Below are 25,294 nucleotides of genomic sequence, written 5' to 3' on the forward strand. Positions count from 1 at the left end.
TCTGGGGAGCTGTGACTTTGCTTCTCCCACTTTTCCCCCACTTGGGAATATAGCCAACCCTTGCCTCACATATCTCTCCTGTAAAGTTAACCTCTGTTGCAATCTGTAGGAGATCTCTTTTCATCTTATAAAATTTCGGCCACCTTGACCAAAGTGAGGTCCCCGAAAGAACAAGCCTAGTCTGTGCTGGACTGACCGAGATATGTCGAGGGAAAGACTTCAGTGGCCGAAGTCTCTCCCTGTTGGCCAACTGAAAAAGTACCCATTGTACAGAGGATCTCCAAAGTTATAACACATCTACAATGCCAAGCAAAGTCTCAATAAATAACGTTACATTTTCTGGGAACCCCTGCACACAGCAGCTTGGCCTACAGAAGTTCGGTCAAGCTTCGTACAGTAATCATGGAAAGCTGCCTTCAGCACCCTTAACTACCTGACTTTACCACTCTTTCTCACATCCGTCATGATGTTAGTTGGTCTTCCCTCCATGAGGCTGTGCTTTAGGCTTCTTCCCTCTGCAGTGACAGGAGGAAGTAGGCCAGGGCCTGAGCTACCATTCTGGACCCGTGTCCATAAATGACGAAGTACTTACTGTACAGAGAATCTCCAAAGTTATAACACACTAACAAGACAAGTTCAAGCTGACAGGAAAGTGACAGAAACTCAAATATACATATGTTACAATGGTGGTGTGCTGAAGAGAGCCTCTGACTGCATAGCAGCAGAAAACAAAGCACATACACTCAGTGGCCACTTTATTAAATAAAGGAGGTACCTCATAAATTGGCCAGTGAGCGTGCCTGAAGGACTGTATTGCTTGTTGTATTACTCTCAGTGACAGAGCTTCAAGTCATCCAGAATGGAGGTCATTCCCCAATGTGTGAAAGCAACATAATTACATAATTAAAGTTGTTAAATTATTCAGCTCCATCATGGGTACTAGCCTCCATAGTATCCAAGACATCATCAAGGAGTGATGCCTCAAAAAGGCGGCATCCATCATTAAGGACCCTCATCACACAGGACATGCCCTCTACTCATCGCTACCGTCAGGAAGGAGGTACAGAAGCCTGAAGGCATGAAGGCACACACTCAACAAATCAGGTACAGATTATTGCAAGCTTGGCAAATTTCATGACATATGCCGGTGATATTAAATCTAATCCTGATTCTGAAAATTATAAATCATAAATAGAAAATAGAACAATGGAAAGTGAGGTAGTGCAAAAAAAAACGAGAGGCAGGTCCGGATATTTGGAGGGTACGGCCCAGATCCGGGTCAGGATCCGTTCAGCAGTCTTATCACAGTTGGAAAGAAGCTGTTCCCAAATTTGGCCGTACCAAAACCTTTCGCACACTTCTATAGATGTGCAGTGGAGAATGTCTTGACTGGCTGCTTCATGGCCTGGTATGGAAATACCAATGTCTTTGAATAGAAAATCCTACAAAAGGCAGTGGATTTGATTCAATATGTCACAAGTAAAGCCCTCCCAACCATTGAGCACATCTGCATGAAACACTGTTGTAGGAAAGCAGCATCCATCATCGGAGATCTCCACTACCCAGTGCATGCTCTTTTCTTGCTGCTACCATTAGGTAGAAGGCACAGGAGCCTCAGGACTCCCATCAACAGGTTCAAGAACAGTTACTACCCCTCAACTATCAGGCTCTTGAATAAAAGGGGATAACTACACTCACTTGCCCCATCATAGAAATATTCCTACAACCAATGATTTCACTTTAAGGACTCTTTATCTCATTACTTATTGCTGTTTATTTATGTTTGGATTTGAGCAGTTTGTTGTCTTCTTTGCTCTGGTTGATCTTTCACTGATCCTGTTATAGTTACTAATCTATAGATTTACTGAGTATGCCCGCAGGAAAATGAATCTCAGGGTTGTATGTGGTGGCATGTATGTACTTCGGTAATAAAAGTTATTTTGAACTTTGGTTAGAATATTTGGTACTGTGAGTCTTTATGCCACATTCAGTTATCATAGTCATAGTCATACTTTATTGATCCCAGGGGAAATTGGTTTTCGTTACATTTGCACCATAAATAATTAAATAGTAATAAAACCATAAATAGTTAAATAGTAATATGTAAATTATGCCAGGAAATAAGTCCAGGACCAGCCTATTGGCTCAGGGTGACTGACCCTCCAAGGGAGGAGTTGTAAAGTTTGATGGCCACAGGCAGGAATGACTTCCTATGACGCTCTGTGCTGCATCTCGGTGGAATGAGTCTCTGGCTGAATGTACTCCTGTGCCCAACCAGTACATTATGTAGTGGATGGGAGACATTGTCCAAGATGGCATGCAACTTGGACAGCATCCTCTTTTCAGACACCACCGTGAGAGAGTCCAGTTCCATCCCCACAACATCATTGGCCTTACGAATGTCGTTCTCAATAACAAACATGATATAGAGTAGTAGTTTATTTTGGACTAATGTTTATTTCTTTTTATCCACCCCAGGACCACGAGACTCAGAAATAGGTACTTCTCCGAGCCATCAGAGCGGTTAACTCCTCCACCCATTAACCCCCAATGACGACTATATCCATATAACCTAATGTCACTTTATGTACATGCAATCAATCCATGTATGCAACAGTTACTTGTACACTGTGTTTTATCAGCTTGCTTTTATTCTTCAAATCAAATCAAGTCAAGTATAATTATCACTCAACCATACACGGATGCAGCCAAATGCAACAGTGTTCCTCTGGAACCAAGATGCAAAACGTACACAGCACATGCAAAATAGTGAGCAAAAAAACATAGTCATGCAAAAAAAAAACCCCACATACATAGCCCAAGACCCTGAGCGACATGTCCTGCCAATTAACGGTACAGGTCTCAGCAATTGTGCGTGCAGCATACAGGCATTCCACCAATCCAATACTGGAGGGTACACCAACAGGCGAGGCCAGCCCCCAACCAAGCATTGACTCTGCTGTCCCCTCTTCCCCCTCTTCTGCACTGCAACAACAGACAAACCTACGGTTCAAGGCCCTAGTCCTCACTTCAGCCAAGGCTATTCAGCTTCCTCGCCGCCTGTTGTACCACCAAACAAGGGAAATAGGCCTGCTGTCTTACATTATCAATGTCCAACAGGGTCTTGCAATAGCAAGAGAAAACGCAAGTCATATTTACAATTATTGTGCTTTTGCATGTTCTTTATGCTTTTTGTGTTCATTATGCTCTTTTATGGTCCGGAGTAACAATCATTTTATTCTCCTTTATGCTCCAGTGCTGAAGAATGACAATAAATGGTCTTGAGCCTTGGATCTTGATATTAACTAAACTTGTTTGGAATACGTATCATCTCTGGAGTTTATTCACTGATTTCATCCAAAGGGATCATTTTTCCTCATCTTGTACTTAATTAAGTTCTGAAGGATTTTCCTGAGTTACATAGCTTCCACTTTTTGAGAGGTAGCATAACATCCAGCAGCAAATGACAGCCAATATAACACAGAGAACAAACGCAACTTCTATAATAATCAGCGCTATCATCCATTCTTCACCTGTGAAAATAGTAATAAAGATACATATTATTGATTTTTTTTTCCCTGGGCAGTCCATTTTTATTCAGCTTCAGATAACGTCCAAAAATCCACATCTTCAACAGGGTGTGCATCACACCAGTGCAGTGGTTAGTGTAACACTGCTACAGCTCGGGACGTTGAAGTTCAGAGTTCAACCCGAGCAGCTTCTGTAAGAAGTTTCTACGTTCTCCCCGCAGAATGCTTGGGTTTCCTCCGGGTTTTCCTGCTTCCCCCCACAATGCAAAGACCTACCCGTCGGTAGGCTAATTGGTGGTTGTAAGTTGTCTTGTGGTTAGACTAGGGTTAAATTGGGGTTTACAGGGCAAGGTGGCTAGAGTGGCTGGAAGGTCTTACTCCACCTTGTATCGCTAAATAAATAAATATACAAATAAACAGCTGGATAAATAAATTAAAATGAATAGACAAGTAAATAAATAAATAACTACAGTGCTGTGCAAGAGCCTTAGGCTTATACAGGATGCCTAGACTTCTGCACAGTACTGTAGTAATGTTATGTATTACACTGCACTGCTGCTACAAAAAGAAAAACAAGTTTTATGACCTATGTGAGTGATAATAAACCTGATTCTGATATGAGTCTCTATTGTGGACTGAGATTGGACAGGGGACTCATTATTGAGAAAAGGGGAAGAGAGAGGGGAGGGAGTGGGGAGCACCATTGAGACATTCTGTAATAATCAATAAACCAATGGTTTGTAATCAATTGACCTGCCCTGGCGTCCCGTGCCCCCGGCCCCCACCACCTGTTCCACACCCATCCTCTGGCTGTCCGCCCTCGCCATTCCCAATATCCTTTGCTCCTGCCAAATTTGCATACTCGCTCTCTGCTCCACTTCAACAAATACAGTCTTAGGCAGCCTCGCTATATACACGGTATGTGCCTCAGGTTTTTTGTGCAGCCCTGTATATTAATCAATCCAGTTCATTTGTTCCTGCTGTTCTTTATTTTGTTTCATTCTCCCCAAACCACAGATCACTCTTGGGGATGTCTATCAATTTGCTAATTGCTTCTCCTATACTTCAGTTCACTTATTATTTCTTCTTATTTTCTGCCTCCACCTTCGATTTGTCGAGATTACATGGGAGATATTCACTGCTGAAAAGGCAGAAATTTCCTGGGAAGAGGAAAGCCATTGTCCTCAGTTCTGACCACCAACTTTCTATCTCCATCGCTATTCAGCCCGTTGTCCAATGCTGTACCAAAATGATTGGGAGCCTGGTATATTGATTCTAGGCTGATTGCCCAGCTGTCTTATTCTCTCCATAACATGGCTGCCTACTACCATCTTTGCAATATTGCCTCAATGCATCTGTGCACAAGCTACCTTTTTACAAATTTGCTGATGACACAACTATTGCTGAATGAATCACAGGTGGTGATGAGGCAGCATTCAAGAGCAAGATAGTACACCTCAAAGTTCAAAGTATATTAATTATCAAAGTACCTATATGTCACCACATACTATCCTGAGATGCATTTCCTTGCAGGCATTCACAGTGGAACAAAGAAACATAATGGAATCAATGGAAAACTACACACAAAGACTTACAATGTGAAAAAGAATACAAACTGTGTATAAGGCATCCGTTAGTCTTGCGAGACCATAGACCTGCGCCTGGCATGTCTTCACTCTCCAGGGCGCAGGCCTGGGCAAGGTTGTATGGAAGACCAGCAGTTGCCCACGCTGCAAGTCTCCCCTCTCAACGACACCAATGTTGTCTAAGGGAAGGGCATTAGGACGCATACAGCTTGGCACCAGTGTCGTCGCAGAGCAATGTGTGATTAAGTGCCTTGCTCAAGGACACAACACGTTCCCTCGGCTGGGGCTCAAACTCATGACCTTCAGGTCGCTAGTCCAATGTCTTAACCACTGCTGAGCATGTGGCCAAGTGGTTAAAAACTGTGTATATAAATAATAATAATACAGAGATAGTAGACAGGTGATAATAGTTAGTAGATAGCTAGATAGATAGATTTATTTTAGTTATTTATTGAGATACAGCGTGGAATTGGCCCTTCTGGACCTTCGAACCATGCTGCCCAGCAATCCCCTGATTTAATCCTACCCTAATCATGGAACGGTTTACAATGACCAATTCACTTACCAACTGGCACATCTTTGGGCTATGGCAGGAAACCGGAGCACCTGGAGGAAGCCCTCACGGTCACTAGGAGAACGTACAACCTCCTCACAGGCAGCGGCGTGAATTGAACCCCGGTCGCCTGTACTTGAAAGCATTGTGCTAACCACGATTCCACTGCGCCACTCTATCCACCTAGCTACAGCTAGGCAGGTAGATAGAGAAACAAATAAAATCGCCTTGAATGTATTTTTAAACAACAGTTCATCTGTGGCTGAACTCCTGTCTTTAAATTATTTATTTATTCTCATATATGAACTGTTAGAAAGATGGAAAACGGACCTTTGACACCCCTGATGCTGATGATCACTGTCTTACTGTCACTTCCCAGTAGATTTGTAGCTATACATGTGTAAATTCCTCCATGTGCTGATGTCATTTCGGAAATGCTGAGAACCCCAGAAGGATAAGTCTCATTCTTGCTGCCCTGATGGGGGTATCTCCACTTTATCGTGACTGCGGGGTTTCCATTTGAACGGCAGGTCACTACAGCTTCATCACCTTTTCTGATGAATATTACAAGCTCGGATGTTGGTTTATTATTCACTGATATGACTGTATTTTGAGGTTTATCTGGAAAAGCGAAAACAGGGAAATTAAGCCGCTTGTCAGAAACACAAGAGATTCTGCAGAGGCTGGAAATCCAGAGTAACACACACAAAATGCTGGAGGAACAGCAGGTCAGGCAGCGTCTATGGAGAGGAATAAACAGTCGACGTTTCAGGCCGAGACCCTTCATCAGGGTCTAAAGCAGCTCCTCCTTGGCCTTGCTGATACTCCATATCAATAGACTGGAAGCACAAAGAAAACCACATATTCAACTTTGATATAGCAACAGAGAATGCTTGGAAATCAGCCAATAAAATACCTGTAGCATCTGTGTAGAAATAAAACAGAGCTATAAGTTCACATAAATGACCTTACCTGAAGAGCGATGATCCGTTAAACTCTAATCCACCTACGAATGCGCAGTTCAGAGCACCTGAATTTTATTCAGCTGCAGTGAAGTTCAAAGTGCATTATTGCTTGAAGTTTATTTCAGTTCATTAGTTATTTTGTATCACTCTACAGAATACTATTGTGAAAAGAACATGATACTTATGTGTATATCATGAACGCAAGAGATTCTGCAGATGCTGGAAATCCAGAACAACACACACACAGAGTGCTGGAGGAACTCAGCAGGTCAGGCTGCATCTGTGGAGAAAAGTGCAGTCGACGTCTCGGGCCGAACCCTTTGGCAGGACTGGAGAAAAAAATAGGTCGAGGATTAGATTTGGAAGGTGAGAGGAGGGGAGAGAGAGCCACCAGGCGATAGGTGAAACCTGGAGGAGGAGGGATGAAGCAAAGAGCTAGGAAGTTGATTGATGAAAGAGACAGAAGGCCATGGAAGAATGAAGGGCGGGGGAGCACCAGAGGGAGGCGATGGGTGAACATGGAGATGATATGAGAGACGGAGAAGGGGATGGGAAATGGTGAAGCGGCGGTGGAGGCATTACTGGAAGTTTGAGGAATCGATGTTCACACCATCAGGTTGGAGGCTACCCAAACTGAATATAAGGTGTTGGTCCTCCAACCTAAGTGTGGCCTCCTCCACTGTCAGGATAAGTTCCTCCAGCATATTGTGTGTGTTGCTCAGATATCCAGCATCCGCAAATTTTCCCTTGTGTATGGAAAAGAGTAAATTGTTGACGTCCCAGGCCAAGACCCTTCATCAGGACTGAGAGGTAAGGGGTGAGATGCCTGAATTAGAAGGTGAGAGGGGAGAGGGGAAAGGAGGCTAGCTGGAAGGTGATAGGTGAAGTCAGGTGGGTGGGAAAGGTCAATGGCTGGAGAAGAAAGAATCTGATAGGAGAGGAGAATGAGCCCTGGAAGAAAGAGAAAGAGGAGGGGACCTGGGGGAAGTAATAGACAGGTGAGAAGAAGTCAAAGGTCAGAGTGGGAAATAGAAGAGATGTGGCAGAGAATTTTTGTTCACCAGAAGGAGAAATTCATATTCAAGCAATTAGGCTGAAGGGTACACAGATGGAATATCTACTTAGATGGTCAGAAATGATCAGAACCCACACTTGGACTTTGGTAGCATGTGGGACAAATGACCATAAGAAATCATTACCGTTTGAAATTCAAGAAATTTCTTATTGTGGCATACTCTGCACACTAAAGTAAAACAGAATTGGAGTCCAAAACCAGATGTGGTAGGGTGTGGCATGTGGGAGTGATGTGGAGTGCAAGGGGAAGGATTTTAATTGGGAGAGCGTGTGGACAAAGTTTGGACACTGGCAAATAATGAATGGGGATCTACTGCTGAAAAGCTGAATGCTATGTTGGGAGGTCAACAATTCCAAGATCGCTTTATTGAGAATTCAGGGTTATATGATCAGGGATGGGACAGTGGCAGTTAGCAGCAGGGTGTAAACTGATAAGTGTGCAGGGACTGAAGAGGAAAATAAATTAAAAGGGACCTATAGGTAGGGTTCCTAGCACCAGGCTTTGGCAGGCCTCCTTTAAATTATGTTGGTGCAGACAAAGTAGCTCCCCTTTCTGACAATCCTCAGCAAATGCTGAACTCTGAAATGGGCACTTACTCCCAGCAACACTCAGAACTGAAATGTGATGGAAATGGCACCATTGTGCACCCACCCCACATGATTTATTTCAGGAAATGGTTGGAGTGGTACGAATCATCACAGAATCATTGTGGTTCTTTGCTGAGAAGAAAATGTTAGTTAGATACTATGATTTGGAAAAAAAAGTGTTTTGTTATCAATCTTCAAGGGCTATGTGTCCATCTGTGGCTCATGGTTGGATTGTTGGCTGTTGGGTCAGACGGTTCTGGGTTCACACTGCATTTCAAAGCCATGAGTGCAAAACCTAGGGATGACTTTCTTGTTTGAAACTAAGCGAGAATGTTATTATTGTAGATGCTGTTGAGTTAAGGGCCAATTTTGTGAATAATAAACACCATTTTCAAGAAGAGCAATAGAATTCTTTTGGATGCCTTGGTCAATATTTTTTCTTCATTTGATCTCACCGTGTAATGACACCATATTTCACAGACATAAAGACGAGCATTGGACACCCTAAGAAACACTTTACAACAAATATTTTGCTTCCTGAATACTTTTGCATATATCTTATGGATTTTGGACTGCTGATCATGAAAATCACCCTGAAATTTCCTTATCACACACCAGTACTTTTTAAATTGCCTATATTTGTTACTTCAATTCATAATTCAAGTCAGAGTAACAGATGCCAAGATTAAGGAAGACATTTTTGTTGGTCCATAAATCAAACAGGTCATCAATGACAGGCAATTTGAAGAACTTCTGGTGGGACTGGAGAAAATTGCATGGAAGGCATTCAAGGATGTTGTTGAAGTTTTACTTAGCAACTACAGAACACTAAACTACATACAGGTGGTTGACAACATGCTTCGAGCATACAAAACCATGAAGTGCAACATGTCAGTAAAGATTCATTTCCTGCATTCCCATTTAGACTTCATCCCTGCAAATCTTGGCACTGTCAGTGATGAGTACAGTGAAAGGTTTCACCAGGACATTGTGGTCGTGGAGGAACGGTATCAGGGCAACTGGAATCCATCAATGCTGGCTGATTATTGTTGGACACTAAAATGAGAAGCTTCAGACACTGAATACAAATGAAAATCAACAACACGTTTTTAGCTTAGTTGAACTATTGCAAGGCGTTAGCAATTAGATGCATAATTCTATAAAAGTAACTTTCTTTTTCTCAAATTCCTAAGTGATACAAGTTATCTGAAATTACATTTATGTTCAGTTTCAAGTGGTCCATCAGAAACAAAAAAATGCAGAGGAAGCAACATTTTCGAAAAAAATAAATCCAGTGTTATACATCCTAATCTAGTGGATCTGTAATTATGCTGCATGCTGACTTCAAAGGCAAAGATACTTCTCTAAATTGTTACAATCTATGGCAGATGTCTTTTCATCCCATAAAATTTAGGCCACCATTACCAAAGTGAGATCCCCAAGAGAACAAGCCTCGTCTGTGCTGACAGTGCTGGATGCTCACGTGCTGCCCTGACTGAGATACGTGCAGGTAAAAGTTATGTTCATTATAGAGGAATAGTGCAGGGCACACCAGGATGCCAGTGTGCAGGATACTTGATTGAATTTTATTGATAACCCTTTGCTTGTACAGTATGTGAACTCCTCCCACATGGGAGAGGCTAACTGAGAGGCATTGGAATAGCACTATTAACTACCACTACATCTCCCCTTCTTGAAAAAGAAAGAGAAACTTTGTACGTGCTTCTTGTCTGTAGAACTGCATTGAAATTACAGTCACTGAAATTGAGCGATTCAGTTTGCTTTACCCATAGTATGTAATTTATGCTACATTTGCCTGTTGGTACTGTGGACTGCTTGTTTCATGTTTGATCTCATAATCCCTCACAAAAGCTTTGAACTGTGAGCAGCTGTATTCTGGACCATTGTCTATTGCAAGTGTCTGGTATTCCATCATGAGCGAATACAGCCTTCGGGTGCTGTATAACTGCTGCTGAGGATGTGGAGGACAGCTTGGACACCTCAGCATTACATGAGTAGTAATCCACAGTGAGAAGATATTTATCTCTTTTCAGCTCGGATATGTCTGTGCCACGGAAAGTTTGGGAATTCTGTGGGAGAGAGTTTCAGCATGAATTTTGTGCGGTTTTCTGCATGCTTCAAATTGCTTTTACAAAGTTTCCCTGCTGCCAGCTCAGACTCGGCCACAGCATGGATTGCTTTGCTCTTAGGGTACAATTTTTGATCTCTTCTTTCTTTTCAATCTTTTTATTATTATTGTCCAAAATTAACAAGAGTACATCGAAGTAGGTAATACTTACAATGTCTCAAGAAAAAAAACTTTGTTTTAAAGATTGAAAAAATTTTGGTGACAAAAAAGAAAGAAAAAAACCCCTACTAAAGCAAAGAAAAGTGAGAAAAAACCCATTAGGTGTTCAACCCCGAAGCCATGGGTCGTACAAAAAGCTTCTAAGGATAAACATCAAACCACCAAGAAAAAAAAATGTACCAAAAATTTACAATTAGATCGTGGAGGAAATCTATCAATTAGCTCAAATGATAGTAATGAGCAAATGAACCCCATCTTTTCTCAAAATCAAACATAGGTTCAAAAGTTTGACTTCTAATTTTCTCCAAACTAAGACATAGCATCACTTGAGAGAACCATTGTGACAAAATGGGAGCCGACGTATCCTTCCACTTCAACGAAATGGCCCTCCTAGCTATCAATGTAACAAATGCAATAACACGTTGGTCAGACACAGAGATACGAGGGGTATCTTGAGGAGTTATTCCAAAAAGCACAGTTAATTTGTGAAGTTGTAAATTAATTTTAAATGCTTTAGAAATTGTAGAAAAAACGGACTTCCAGAACTATTCCAGTATAGAACAAGACCAAAACGTGTGTCAGTGTAGCTGTCTCAGTTTTACATCTATCACAATAACTATCAACATTAGGAAACATCTTAGACAGTCTCTCCTTTGTCAAATGGTAACGATGTACAATTTTAAATTGAATCAGTGAATGACTAGCACAGGTCGAGGAAGAGTTAACCAACTTCAGAATCTGCGTCCAGTCCTCCGTCATAAAAGTCAAATTAAGTTCCTTTTCCCAATCTTGTTTAATCTTAAATAAAGGACACTTATCCCATTGTAATAATAAATTAGAAATTCTTCCAATAGAACCCTTCATCGAAGAGTTCATACTCATAACAGTATCTAACAGGTCAGCCTCCAATATGTAAGGAAAATTACTTAAATATTTTTGTAAGAAATGTCTAACTTGAAGGTATTGTAAAAAGTGTGAGTATGGAAGAGAATAATTATCAACTAATTGTTCAAAAGACATTCGTCTATCTTCTTTAAATAAATCCAAAAAAGAATTAATACCTTTATTTTTCTGAAGTAAAACAATTGGATCACTCAAAGAAGGCTTAAAAAAGTAATTTCGATAAATTAAACTACGAAGTTTAAATTTTTTAAGATTAAAAAAATTATGGAACTGGAGCCAAGTTTGTAAAGAATGCTTAATCACAGGGCATAAATTTAAATTAGCAACTTTAGCTAATTGTATAGGTAAGGCAGCTCCCAATAACGAGGTTAAGTGAAACTGTTTCGCAGCTTTCAATTCCAAGTCTACCCAAATTGGCCGATCGTTCTTATCAACCCAGTGTAACCAAAAAGGACATATATTGCACATTACAATTTTTGATCTCTTGATGCCCTTGGTGGATTTGATTGATGATTTTGATGTGCACACAAATAGGAATGATGAGTCTGGTGCCCTTTAGCAGTAAACCATCAATAATGGTGAGTGTGTCTCTTTCAAGCCAGTGAGGTCTGAGTTTGTGAGCTCCTTTTGGAACAGCTGGTTATCCACACTCACAATATTACATGACCCTGCTGCAGATTTTGTCCTCTTTCAACTCAATAGTATACACTGCAGTATATCAGTGACCTTACTTGATGCTCTTCTGAAGCCTGAGTGTGATTACATGCAACCCTAAATCTCTCAAAGCATCTGAACTATCTCTCAAAGTCCCCTGGTTTAGAGAAATCAAATGTCTCAGGTGTGTTATTATGTATGTACATAATAAAGAACTGCAGTTCTGATGTACAATGTGGGAAGTTCACCAGGTACCAGAAGTCATGTTAGTGAACAGACATGCTTGTGGCAGGCTGGGCATCCAGAGTGTCATTAAACCACCACAGAGGTGGATTGAAAGTAGATGAGTGAATAAGGGACTGTATTTGCTTATTACAATTGAAGTTAATGTAAATATTTTTGTTGGAAAGGATCATTGTTCCTTGCAAGTTTATGAGGTCATACTATTGTGCTTGTTTTCTTTAAAGGAGAAGATGCGTTGTTATGTCTGTACATAAAAAAGAATTTCACTTCCTTGTGCACAATGTAGGCAGTTCACCCAGAACCGGAAGTCATGGTGGTGAATAGACAAATTCATGCCGTAAAGTGTGGTTGAGCAGAAGCCATGACTGTAGTATTCTGTAACTAAAATAGTTCTAGTATTTCTTCCCACGCAAGTTTGTCTTTGTTAAAGAACAAACATAACCTGCTGTCAGTAGTTGGCATGTGGTCTAAATCCAAAGCATAATTGAATACGGCGAGTGACTAAGAAAGAGACGCTCGGGTCCGACAGAGAGAAACTGTTGGAAAAAGATCACACTGTTTCAAAGTTCAGCAAGAAATTGAGGTGAGAGCAGCCTGAAAAATTCTGTTATGGATAACCTAAGTCCTCCAACAGCTATACAGTTTACCAACAACCTAGCTGACAATTGGAAACGCTACAAACAACAATTCAATATGTATTTAGTGCCAAGCAGAGCTGGTGGGGTGCAGGAAATATTGAAAGCATCTATCTTTCCACACATAATTGGTGAAGATGCTTTGGATGTCTATAACAGCTTTCAAATTGATGAGACAGTTTTAGACTTGACAATCTAATGACAAAATTTGAGGAGTATTTTTTCTCAAATAAAAATGTCACGTTCTTCTGTGAACAGGAGCAAGGTGTTACCTTTGACCAATGCTTAGCTGAGCTTCACACATTGAGTGAGTCCTGTGAATTTGGAGATTCGAGAGATTCACTAGTCAGAGACAAAATAGTTTGTGGAATCCTAGATAATGCTCTCAGAGAAAGCTTGCTCTGTGAATAAGATCTGACGCTAGAAAAGGCTGTGAATATGTGGTGGGCAGCAGAGACCGCATGAGCACAAGAGAAAGAGATACACACAGCAGAAACTACAGTGCCGCTGTGAAAACAGAGGGACACAAGGTGTTTTGCAAAATAGCAGCATAGCAAAGAAGTAGGCTCAAACAGAATATGTGGAGGTAGGCATACCCCAAAGAAATGTCCTGAGATAATTGTAGGAAGAAGAATTATTTTGCAAAGTGCTGCAAAGCTGCGTCTACCAAGAGAAAGGTGCACATTGTTGGTGAGGAAATGGAGGAAGTCTTTGAGAATTCTCTACAGACTGCTGGTGCTGGTATAACAGAATGGATTGTTCCAGTGACTGTGAGTGAGACAGTAATTCCATTTAAGCTGGACACCAGAGTCCAGTGTATCTATTATCCATGGATCCCTCAAAGTAAAGAGCAAGATTTACCCAGTGAAGTTATAAGTGACAGGCTATACTGGAGAGAATGTTCCAGTAAAAGGGGATGGAATAGCGACTTTCAGGCACGAGGGCCAGCGTCTAAAGGGACCACTACTGATTGTTGAAAAGCGAGTACGGCCAATATTAGGTCTGAGTGCATGGGAAAAGCACAACATGTTGGATTATGTTTTTGTAGTGGCCTCACAGTACAAAGCTGACCAGGAAACATTCAACAAAGAGTATGGAGATGGCTTTGTGGGGCTTGGATGCTTATCCGATGTAACTTGAGAAACTCTTAACAGCATCCATGAGAGACTCAGAGAGGCCATACAAGAGAAGCACAAGAACTCCACCTGTACCAGCTACACCAGCATAACAGTGTAGGTGTGAGTGCTGAAGAGAGTGATCATGATGAAGTTGCCAGTCTTACTTCCACATCATGCAGTTTTGGTTCAAACTCTGTCTCTCCCTGACTTCCAGTTGAAGACTGGATATCAAAAAGATCTCCATAAACCTCTCCAATGTTGAACCAGAAAAATAAAAAGGGAAGATGGGGAGAATACAGTGTTCCTAAGGTCAGAACAACAGCACCAGTTCAAAACAAACGAGGAGTTGCTATCTATGATACGCAACCAGCAGAAGGAGCTCCATGAATTGTGACAGAATCAGCTGGAACTTGTACAAAGGCTTTTTGATCATATAGATATAGTCCAGGGCTCCATTATGAGGCACATGGAGTGAATTATGGCCACACAACAAGAATAAGAACAGTAATTGAACACAGCAAATTAAACTATACATCAGTGGAAACAAATAGCAGACCAAAAGGGATCATTAAACCACCAGAGAGGTGGATTGAAAGAAGCTGAGTGAATAAGGGACGGTATTTGCTTATTACAATTGAAGTTAATGCAAATATTTTTGTTGGAAAGGATCATTGTTACTTGCAAGTTTATGAGGTCATACTATTGTGCTTGTTTTCTTTAAAGGGGAAGATGTGTTATTATGTTTGTACATAAAAAGAACTTCATTTCCTTTGTGCAATTTGGGCGGTTCACCCAGAACTGGAAGTCATGTTGGTGAACAGACAAGCTTGTGGCAGGCTGGAGGCCTGGAGTAAAATGTGGTTGAGCTGAAGCCATGATGGTAGTATTCTGTAAATAAAATAATTTTAGCGTTTTTACCCACACAAGTTTGTCTTTGTTAAAGAATAAACAAAACTTTGGGAGGTAGGTGGGTTATTAGGTACTGCAGGTACTTGCTCCATTTCCCTGTTTGTTTCTTTCTTTATTATTTTATTTATTTGGATGACAAACATTTTCTTTTCTCTCCCTGAGAGCTTGACTAATGTCTTTGACTTTTCTGCTCTGTTTGTGCACTTCCCCAGGATAGTGGCCAACAGATTATTACAATGTATCCATTTTTGGGTGCAGTTTAAAGGTATTGTCCAGCAATCCTGCTCCTTTATCAACTCATGCAGTGCATACAATTAGCAAACTAGCATAGGCAGTTTCAGTTGATAAATCTCAGGATATTTTCCATAGACATATGCAAACAAGAACAGTTTTACTGTAAATTCCTTTTTGTTGGGGATCTCACTTGGTCCGTAACACCATTTCATCAATGATCAATCACATCTGACACCATGTTGTGTTCATTATTGAGGGAGAGTGCAGAGCACACCAGGACACCAACATGCAGGAAACTCAATGGAGCGCTATTGATAACCCTCTGCTTGTGGAGTATGTGAACTCCACCCGTGTGGGACTAGCTAAGTGAGTGGCAGAGGAATAACACTATTAACTATCACTACACCAGTAAAGGCAAATCCACAGGTTCAGTGGCTGAAGTCTGCCTGTTGGTCAACTGATAAACTCACCACTGTACAGAATGTCTCCAAAATTATAACACACTAATAAGACCTCACAGAGTATGTTTTCTGGAGACCCCGGCACACATCTGCTTGGCCCACAGAAGTTTGGTCAAGTTTCATATAGTAATCATGGAAAGCTGCCTTCAGCTCCCTTAATTATCTGACTTTACCAAGGTTTTCACATCCGTCATGATGTTAGATGGTCTTCCCTCCATGAGGCTCTGCTTTAGGTTTCTTCCCTCTGCAGTGACAGAGGACTCAGGTCAGGGCCTGAGCTACCATTTTGGACACAAATGTCCATAAGCAGCAAATGATTGCAAGACCATGGCAATCTATTTTTAAGAATCCCTGGCTGTTAAAAAATGTCCAGGCAATTTATTGTCACACTTTGGAAAACTGAACGTTTTTGACAGTGTCCAAGATATTTAACTGACAGATTTCATAAAATAAGATTAAACAGGAGCAATGAAAAATGTTCATAGGTTTCCTCTTCAGTATTAACTATCGATAAACTATTTAAGCTTTATCTATTCTCAGAAGGAGGAGCAAACATCATTAATGTGGAACTCACAGTACATTTGCAGAGTCACAGATGCGTTTGCGATCCATTTGGTGGAGTTATCGCTCAATTTCAACTCTGCCAAGCAGGTGTACACCAGTCCATTGTCTGAAATACTTGGAGTGAAATGAAAGATGTTCTTCAGTGGACCATCATCTGGGAAACCTTGTTCCTCTGTGGAATTACGCTGAACAACCTCACTCCCTCTGAGCCAGGTGAGTACGAGTTTGTTCTTTGGATAGACCTTCGGGCCAAAGCACTCCAGCTGATATGGTTTGTTAACTTCCAGCACGTCAGGATGTAGAACGATGCTTAAGTTTCGATCTGTCAAAGGAGAATCAAAGATTACTGTAATCATTGGATCAGTCTGTATCCCGACTACAAATACGAATCTTTCTACCCCGTGACATTCCCAGTTTGAAGAATCCCTTCAAACCACAGCAAATGAAGAATCTTCATCTATCGCAGTAACTTTGAAACCCAGCTATGAATATCCGTTACCTAACTGGATCCTAACACTCCCCCATAGATCAGTGTATTGCGTATCAAAGCATTGGAGTGTGAAATATCAGCACATTCTTAACCTGAGAACAAATTTGTCCACTCTCAAACTTTCCTTTCTCCATTTCTGTAGAATTGTCTCTGTTAAATATCAATATCTGAACTCATCTCAGACTGTGAACTCATTGTGGGGGAGTGAAGTGTAAATCTATTTCTCAGCAGGCCGTTCACTACCTCACCTGATACACAACAGCATCTTTCTGTGTAACGTTTTCAGGTGAAACGTAATTTTATTTTGCTGCCTTTCATCCTGTTATACTCTGCTATGGGATGTGTTCAGAACAAGAGACGTCACTTACTGTACACTGGGACCACATATTTGCTCTCCTTCACTGTATTGTTTGCAGATAGACAAACTACAGTACACGGCACAGTCAGATCCCATTTCTGGACACTCGGAAGTCGATCTGTAATCTGCTTATCACCATGAACTTTTATGGGACTTATCCCTGGTTTATATTCCACATTTATTGTTGAGTTATTACATGTTGTACTGCAGGTCACCTCCAGGGAGTGTCCAAATTCCACCACTGGGGGGTTTGTTTCAATAGAAACCCCAAATCCATTCAGTTTATCTGCTCGAGACACACATGGAAAAGGAAAACATTTAGTACAACTTTGATCTCTGTGCCTAACAATGGATGGACTTTCCATTGAGGCAGTGAAGAGGAGATTCACCAGACTGATTCCTGATATCGCGGACTTTCAGAAGAGAAGAGGTTAAGTTGACAGACCGGTGTAAACTAGAATTGGAGAAGGTCGAACTGAAATACACAGAAATGTCAACATATTTTGACAAGTTGAAAGAGGATTGATGTTTGCTCTGGTTAGGAATTCTAAAAGATGGGCTGAAGATTCAGTGAATGTCACTCGACCATAGAACTACAGAAAAGTACAGCACAGGAACAGGCCCTTCAGCCCATTGTATCTGTACTATACTTCTTGCTGCCTCAGTAAAGCTGCTAACATAATCAAAGACCCATCAACCACAGACACTTTTTAATTTCCTCTCTCCTATTCACCACGTTATTCTTTGTAACTCCAGAAATGAATCAAGAGAAGTATGTGGGAGCTGGAATATTTGTCTACTTAGTTTTTCTTTTCCTTTTTCTTTCATCAAGCACTCATATATATTGTAGTGACATTATGGATCAGAGGATCAGAGGGATCTTGGGGTCTGAGTCCACAGGACACTCAAAGCTGCTACACAGGTTGAATGTGTGATTAAGAAGGCACGCGGTGCATTGGCCTTCATCAACCGTGGGATTGAGTTTAAGAGCTGAGAGGTAATGTTGCAGCTATATAGGACCCTGGTCAGACCCCACTTAGAGTACTGTGCTTATTTCTGGTCGCCTCTCTACAGAAAGGATGTGGAAACCATAGAGAGGGTGCAGGAGAGATTAACCAGGATGTTGCCTGGATTGGGGAGCATGCCTTATGAGAATAGGTTGAGTGAACTCAGCCTTTTCTCTTTGGAGCAACAGAGGATAAGAGGTGACCTGGTAGAGGTATACAAGGTGATGGGAGGCATTGATCATATGGATAGTCAGAGGCTTTTTCCCAGGGCTGAAATGGCTAGCATGAGAGGGCACAGTTTTAAGGTGCTTGAAAGTAGGTACAGAGGAGATGTCAGGGGTAAGTTTTTCTTAAAAACGCAGAGAATGGTGAGTGTGTGGAATGGGCTGCTGGTGGCAGTGTTGGAGGTGGAAATGATAGGGTCTTTTAAGAGACTCATGGATGGATACATGGAGCTTAGAAAAATAGGGGGCTATGTGTAAGCCTACATAGTTCTAAGGTAAGAACAAGTTCAGCACAGCTTTGTGGGCCGAAGGGCCTGTATTGTGCTGTAGGTTTTCTATGTTTCTATAATGACGTGTGCCATTCACAAACATCTTACGTGTAACCCATTATGAATTATGTAAACAAACAAAGAATGTTTAATCAAATAATATGTTTACAATTTTATTCAAGTACAGGTTGACCACCGATTTTCCAGAAACTGATGGTTCAGCTCCTCTTTTCATTCGGATGAAATTACAAGACGTAGTTTACTGGGCAGCCACCAGATGGCACTGTATGTCGTGCACGCAGCACCATCCGTGGCGAGACTCATTTTGACAAAAGCACACTACTTTCATTATTTACATTGCACTTTGTGGTAGTCCCAATATTTGTGCATATTTTATATAAATTTAACCCTAGCTGTGACTTCTAAGATAAGTGCGAATACCAGTGGTGGTGTCAAATGTAAACATCAGTCAATATTGTTCTAAGAGGGTTGAAGAGTTGAAAAAACTGTACTAAGGTGTTTCTGTGCATAAGCTGTGTGACTTGTATGATATTGGTTCATCAACTGTGTGTGATATAAAGCGCCAAAGAGAAAATTTTACACTTCGATGCAAATAGTCAATCAACAGCTAAGCAAATGAGCATTAGAAAAAACTATGGAAGTTGGTAAGAGCACTGAGCATGATTGAGTGTTGATTGAATGGTCTCGCCAGCATTGGAGTGATGGAATCATCTTGTCGGGCAGTATGATAATGAACTAAGCTAAGTTATTCCATAAAGAACTTAAATTAGAACCTGTGTGTGACTATAGTGAAGGATGGCTTCAAAGGTTTAAGAAGGGCCAAGGGCCATGGAGTTTCCATGCATAAAGTGTGTGGAGAAAAATGATCTGCAAACCAGGAAGCGGATGTGGAGTAGGTGGATGAATTTGCGAAGCTCATAGCTGCCGAAAGCCTCAGTCCTGAGCAGAAGTATAATGCAGACGGAACTGCATTATTCTGGCAATGCACACCTTGGAAAATATTAGCAATAGAAGAAGATCCCACAGGATTCAAACAATCTAAGGACAGAGTTACCATTTTAGGGTGCTCCAACCCAGCAGGTACTCAAGTTCCACTGGTAAGCAGAAAAAGTAAATGCCCTAGGGCCTTGAAAGGTGTTAAAATTGACCCAGTAACATATTGCGCAAATGAAAATTGCTGGATTACCACCGGTATTATGGTAGAGTGGTTTGAAAAATATTTTGTGTCAGAAGCCAGAGCACGTTGCACATCTACAAGGCTACCCAAAGATTGCAAAGTTCTTATTTTGGACAACTCAGCTCACCCCAAAGCTGAACTCCTGTGTAAGAATAATGTTTTTACAGTGTATTCACCACCAAACTGTACATTGCGTATCCAACCTCAAGATTAAGGAATACTGTACTCTCTAAGGCCAAGTATCACTCTCTTTACATGAAACATCTGTTAGATGATGTGAATGCTAGCAATTCTGTACAGACATTTATTAAAGAATTTAGCATGAAGGATGCTCTTTGGTTCATTGCTTGAGGGTGGGAGAAGTGAGAACATTCAACACTAAAGAATGGCTGGAATAAGCTGTGGCCTGCCTTGACGTTTGTCAATGCACCCGAAGAAAAGCTTGTCAATGATTTTACAGGATATCACGTACCAAAGGAGAAAGTTGTTCATGATTTGCTTGCATATGAAACAAATGTTCAAGTGTTACAGGACCTGCTTTGAAAGCTATAGCAAGTAGTCTTAATGTAGAAAATCTCTACGAGTGGATGATTGTCAACGACAAAACACCTGTCTGCATCCATCACCTTATGGACTCAATTATACAGTGCTCTGAATACTGATAAAAACACTGCAAGTGGTCAAGATGGAAACGATGATTATGAAATGGATGAAACTGAAAGATTTACCATTGACAAGTTAAATGAGCTGTTGGGTGATTTAGTCATAGGGTTAGAGATACGTACCTTCATGACAGAACAAGAGCTAATGAATTTTTATTTGATGCAAGAAAAATCACACAGTGAGAGATCAAAACACATGAAATAACTTTGCCTGGATGAAGTGTTTAAAAAGATAATCGAGAAACACCATTCTTTGTAAGCACAGCAATTAATAAATTTACATTTATGTTTTGTTAATTAGTAATCCTTTTTAAGCTTCTGCAGTCCATTTTTGCCATTATTATTGCGTGACCTCTTAATCTGGCAAAAACGTTAATCTGGCAAGGCTCAGGACACAAGGGTGCCAGAAAATCGGTGGTAAACCTGTCTTACTGAAATATTAGATACAGAACACTATACTTGTCCCTGCTTAGCCATAACTACAACTCCATATAGAATGCATCTCAACTCAAAATATGATGTATTACTCCTGTGACGAGATTACACATAAAATTAAGATGTTTGCTGGCCTGGGTTAGCATCAGTGACATCAGCAAGTGGTCTGCCACCTGCCCTCAGGGGAAGGAGAGATAAGGAACAATGGAGCAGCGTCTGGAGATGTGTAATGAAGGGACGGGGGAGAGAGAGCTGTCTGGAGCGGCTCCCCCCTTTGAACCTTGAACTGTTTGAAGTGATGGACAGGCGATACCCCAGCAGGGGGATAAAAAGGGACCGGTTCGCTAAGGCAGGACACACACGCCACCCGAGGTAACGAGACCCTGGAAGCGGTACGCTTCTCACGAGTCGGTGAGAAGTACCAGACAACTGCCAGGGTGGAAAGGTACGATCAGCGGGAACCCGGTGTGTGTCCGCCCTTGCCTGGGTGCCGGGTTCACTGCAGAGGATCGACCGCATCTGGAGGAGGGGTCACAGTCGGTGACCTCAGGTGACATCACCAAGGACCTGCCCAAAAGCTGCTTGTGAGCCAGCTCGCCGGTCTGTGAGTGAAGCAGTGTCTGAATGATCAGTTGTTCCTGTTCTATCTCTCTCTTCTCCCACGTTGTCCATCGCCATGGCAACGATTACTGCGAACTGAACTACTAAACTGGACTGAACTTTGAGTCACTTTGAAATTTGGTCATTTACCCCTAGACAACGATAGAGCTTGATTGATGCTGTTATCTTAATTCTGTGCACGTGTGTTTATCATCGCTGAACTGTTGCATTTATTATCCTTTCGATTACTGTGTTGCTTGTTTCTTTAATAAAACTTTCTTAGTTCTAGTACTCCAGACTCCAACTGAGTGATCCATTTCTGCTGGTTTGGCAACCCAGTTACGGGGTACGTAACACTCCCTAGTCATTTTATATGTATGTGTGTGTATGTATATATATATATACACACACACATATATACACACACACACATGTACACACACACAATATACTATATAGTACAATAACCATATAGATGTCCACAGCATAGTAAATCTTAAACTGCTCCATTCAGACCTAAATATTTCATAGCTGTGGAGGTTTTCACACTCTTGTGGGATAAAGTCTTTCCTGACAAGGGGGTCACCTTACTTGGCTTGTGAGTTCTGTGGCTGTGAATCATTCTCAAGCTCTGGGGCCTCCTCTATGATGGTTGTGAGACTTGACTCTCGGAGTGGTTCTAACAGCTATGGACACCTTTCTTCTCAAATAATTGACACTGATCAAAGTGTTATCTTCAGATGACATTAGATGCAATCTCCATTGTGTAGGAATGGTCCAATTCTATCCTTAACCTTTCCAAATACCCACTTTTGATCATCACTGCAGTCCCTCACCAGGACTACTTGTCGAGGAGTGAAACATTGAGCCTCCTTGTTTGAGGAGCCCTCAGTTTGTCTCAGCTGCTTGTCCTGCAAACTCCTTCTGAGACTGGGTTTGGGAAAATCCAAGCATGAGCACAAGGGACGGCCAAGGAGAGCATAGCTGGTGAGTTGTTGGTTTTGAACTGTACTGCATTAGGATATGCAAAGAGAAAATTGTTGAGGTTCTGATTCAGTGCCCTGTGTTCTGATGACATTACTCACAGAGTGTTCTTTAGATTTTGGCAAATCTTTCCACCAAACCATTTGCAGGTGGGTGGTATGGTGCAGATGTAAAACCTCTTATTCCATTCATTTTCAGGAATGACAAACTGTTCCACAACGAACTCTGGTCCATTGTCACTGACTAAGTGTTCTGGAACAGCAGTCTTGAGAAGAGGCTTCTCAACACATCAACAATGTGCAAAGCTGTAGTGGAGGCTATTGGAAACACATCTGGCCACTTTGTAGCTGCATCGACTACTGCCTAGAAATCTGTGCCCATGAATGGTCTGGCAAAATCTAAATGAAGCTTCTGCAAGGACACCTTAAAGCTTCTGTCACCTTAAATCTATGACATTTCCAACCTGGGAGGAACACTGACTCTCTACGCTATCTATGCCTTCTATCATGTCGCCTCTCGGCATCCGATGTTCTTGCCTCTCCTTATAGATAATACACCACAATCCAGACAACATTCTGATGAATCTCTTCTGCACCTATTCAAATCTTCCACATCCTTTCTCGATGAGGTGACCAGAGCTACACAAGTATTCCAAATATAGCTGAATCAATGTCTTGTACAGCTGCAATGTACCTGTCAACGTTCATGCTCGGTGTTCCCACCAGTGAAGGTGAGCATGCTTCACATTGTCTTTACTGCCCTTTCCACTTTCAGGGAGCGATGGACGTCAACCCCAAGATCCCTCCCTACATGAGTACTCTCAATTGTCCTGCCATTTATTGTATACATTTCTCTTGTATTTGATGTCCTCACTCTGCCTAAATTTCCAGCTGATCTCCTGTAACTCCTGCTATATCCTTTGACAATGTTCCTCAATCTCCAGTATGCCATCAATTTCTCTGCAAACTTACTGATCAGACCATCCACATGCTCATCCAAGTTATTACTTTATATTACAAACAAGAGATCCTGGACTGATACTTGCAGAACACCACAACTATCTATCTTCTATGATGAAGCCAATTATTTGCTCTTAACTATTTGAAATAACCCCTAATGTCTGTAGGCCAAGGCTACCTCTTAGAACGGACCATAGATCAAAATATTGGACATGACATTGATTTGTTGGAGAACCACAACCGGAAACACAGAATTTTTCACATCAAAAGTGAAAGCAAGTTGTTTGTTTTTCCACTAATTGGGACAGTGATGTTTCAGGTAACTGCAGACCATCCCCAGTTTCCTCTGAGCCATTTTCTAAAACAGCCTCGGCTCTTCAGGTGAAGGTGGGGAGGGAATTCCAGGATTTATACTCAGTGATAATGAAGGGATGTCAGAATACACTCAATGACCAACTTTATTCGATAAACCTTGCTGCTGCTCATTAATGCAAACATCTAATCCGGCAAACATCTAATCCGACAAACATGCGGCAAGCAACTCAAAACGTAAGACCATGTAGACATGGCCAAGAGGTTCAATTGTAGTTTAGACCAGACATCAGTTTGGATAATTTGGCGGGAAAAAGGAACTGACGACCTTCCCAGTGGAGACCTTACATCAGGGCGGGTTATGGTGACTGGTCAGACTGTTATATCGGAAGGACATATAGGAACTCGGACTATGTGCACTTTGGTGGCTGTTGCAGTTTTACACAAAGGTATAGAGTTGTAAACGGACCAGCGGTCAGACTCAGCCCAGCGCTCAACAGTGATCGCATGTACAGAGTACTGAAAGAATAGAGTACCAGGGACTGAGAAACGGAATGAAAGTGCTTCTGGCGTAATGGGTAAAATAATGAGATATATTCTTAATTTTAAATTTAATTCCTGAATCATGCAACTATTTTGCTCGGTGCTTAGTTTTCATTTCTATCTTCCTTGCCATTCTTGAGTGGAATTCAAGTTAACGTAAAGTTTATGTTTCGCCAAAATGAATATTGCCGAGGAAATTGGAAACGAGATACGGTCCATGCCCACTCAGTAGCGCACAATCCGGAATGTACAGTTTGTATGTACAGTTACTCCCTAACGCTGCGTGACTCCGTGCAAATATATTGATTATATTTAAAACCATTTTACCTACCTGTTACCACCAAGAGTAAAGCGAAAAGGAAAATCGACCTGGAATACATAATAATCAAATCTCAAACGAAAACGTGGTCTGAAATTGATCAACTTTTTAAGAAGCCCCACAATCAACGTGAAGGCTCGGCGCATCGAGTCAGTGTAAGAGGCGACAGCGCGGACCGCCCCCTTCGGCTGGGACTCGGGTTTTTTAAACATTCGGACATCTACAGTTGTTGCATGACTACTGATCGACTAGTAAAACTCTGGTTCATGAACACCTTGCTCTTCTGGAACATGACAAGTTGTGCATTGTGCAAAATGCGCAGTTTGGTACCACTTACACAGTTCAACTCTCAACATCAGCTCTGAATCTTTTAATTCTCCGGTGCAGCGTTAACTTCTTCCTGGTATTGCATCTCCAAGACCGTCACTAAAACTAACCTACCTTCACTGTAGAATTTATTTTGAATATCAACGTGAGTGGAGGTGTTCTTTGTTTCATTGCGGGGGAGTCGGAAGTAAATTTTAGAGTTTGTGTCGGTGCCTCAACTGTAATATTCGGGGGTTGGGAGTTATCTGGAATGCATGAGGCCGGAAGTGTTTCGGATTTTTC

At 41.5% G+C, this 25,294-nt stretch overlaps 1 protein-coding gene across 2 annotated transcripts; it reads right to left on the reverse strand.

Moving 5' to 3' along the window:
* Positions 1-2,451: 2,451 nt before the first annotated feature.
* On the reverse strand, positions 2,452-24,866 carry LOC134339334 (vascular cell adhesion protein 1-like). Of its 2 annotated transcripts, XM_063035743.1 has the most exons (5): positions 24,698-24,866; positions 17,184-17,459; positions 16,336-16,647; positions 6,000-6,290; positions 2,455-3,533 (listed from the first exon to the last, which is right to left on the reverse strand). In XM_063035743.1, the coding sequence occupies exons 1-5, from the start codon at positions 24,744-24,746 to the stop codon at positions 3,388-3,390; spliced, it is 1,074 nt and encodes a 357-aa protein (XP_062891813.1). In that variant the 5' UTR covers positions 24,747-24,866; the 3' UTR covers positions 2,455-3,387. The 2 variants fall into 2 exon arrangements, with proteins under 2 accessions (XP_062891814.1, XP_062891813.1); XM_063035744.1 differs by lacking the exon at positions 17,184-17,459 and having other exon boundaries at positions 2,452-3,533.
* Between the last annotated feature and the right edge of the window lie 428 nt (positions 24,867-25,294).

This window comes from Mobula hypostoma, chromosome 29 (genome assembly GCF_963921235.1).
Source record: "Mobula hypostoma chromosome 29, sMobHyp1.1, whole genome shotgun sequence".
Lineage (NCBI taxonomy): Eukaryota > Metazoa > Chordata > Chondrichthyes > Myliobatiformes > Myliobatidae > Mobula > Mobula hypostoma.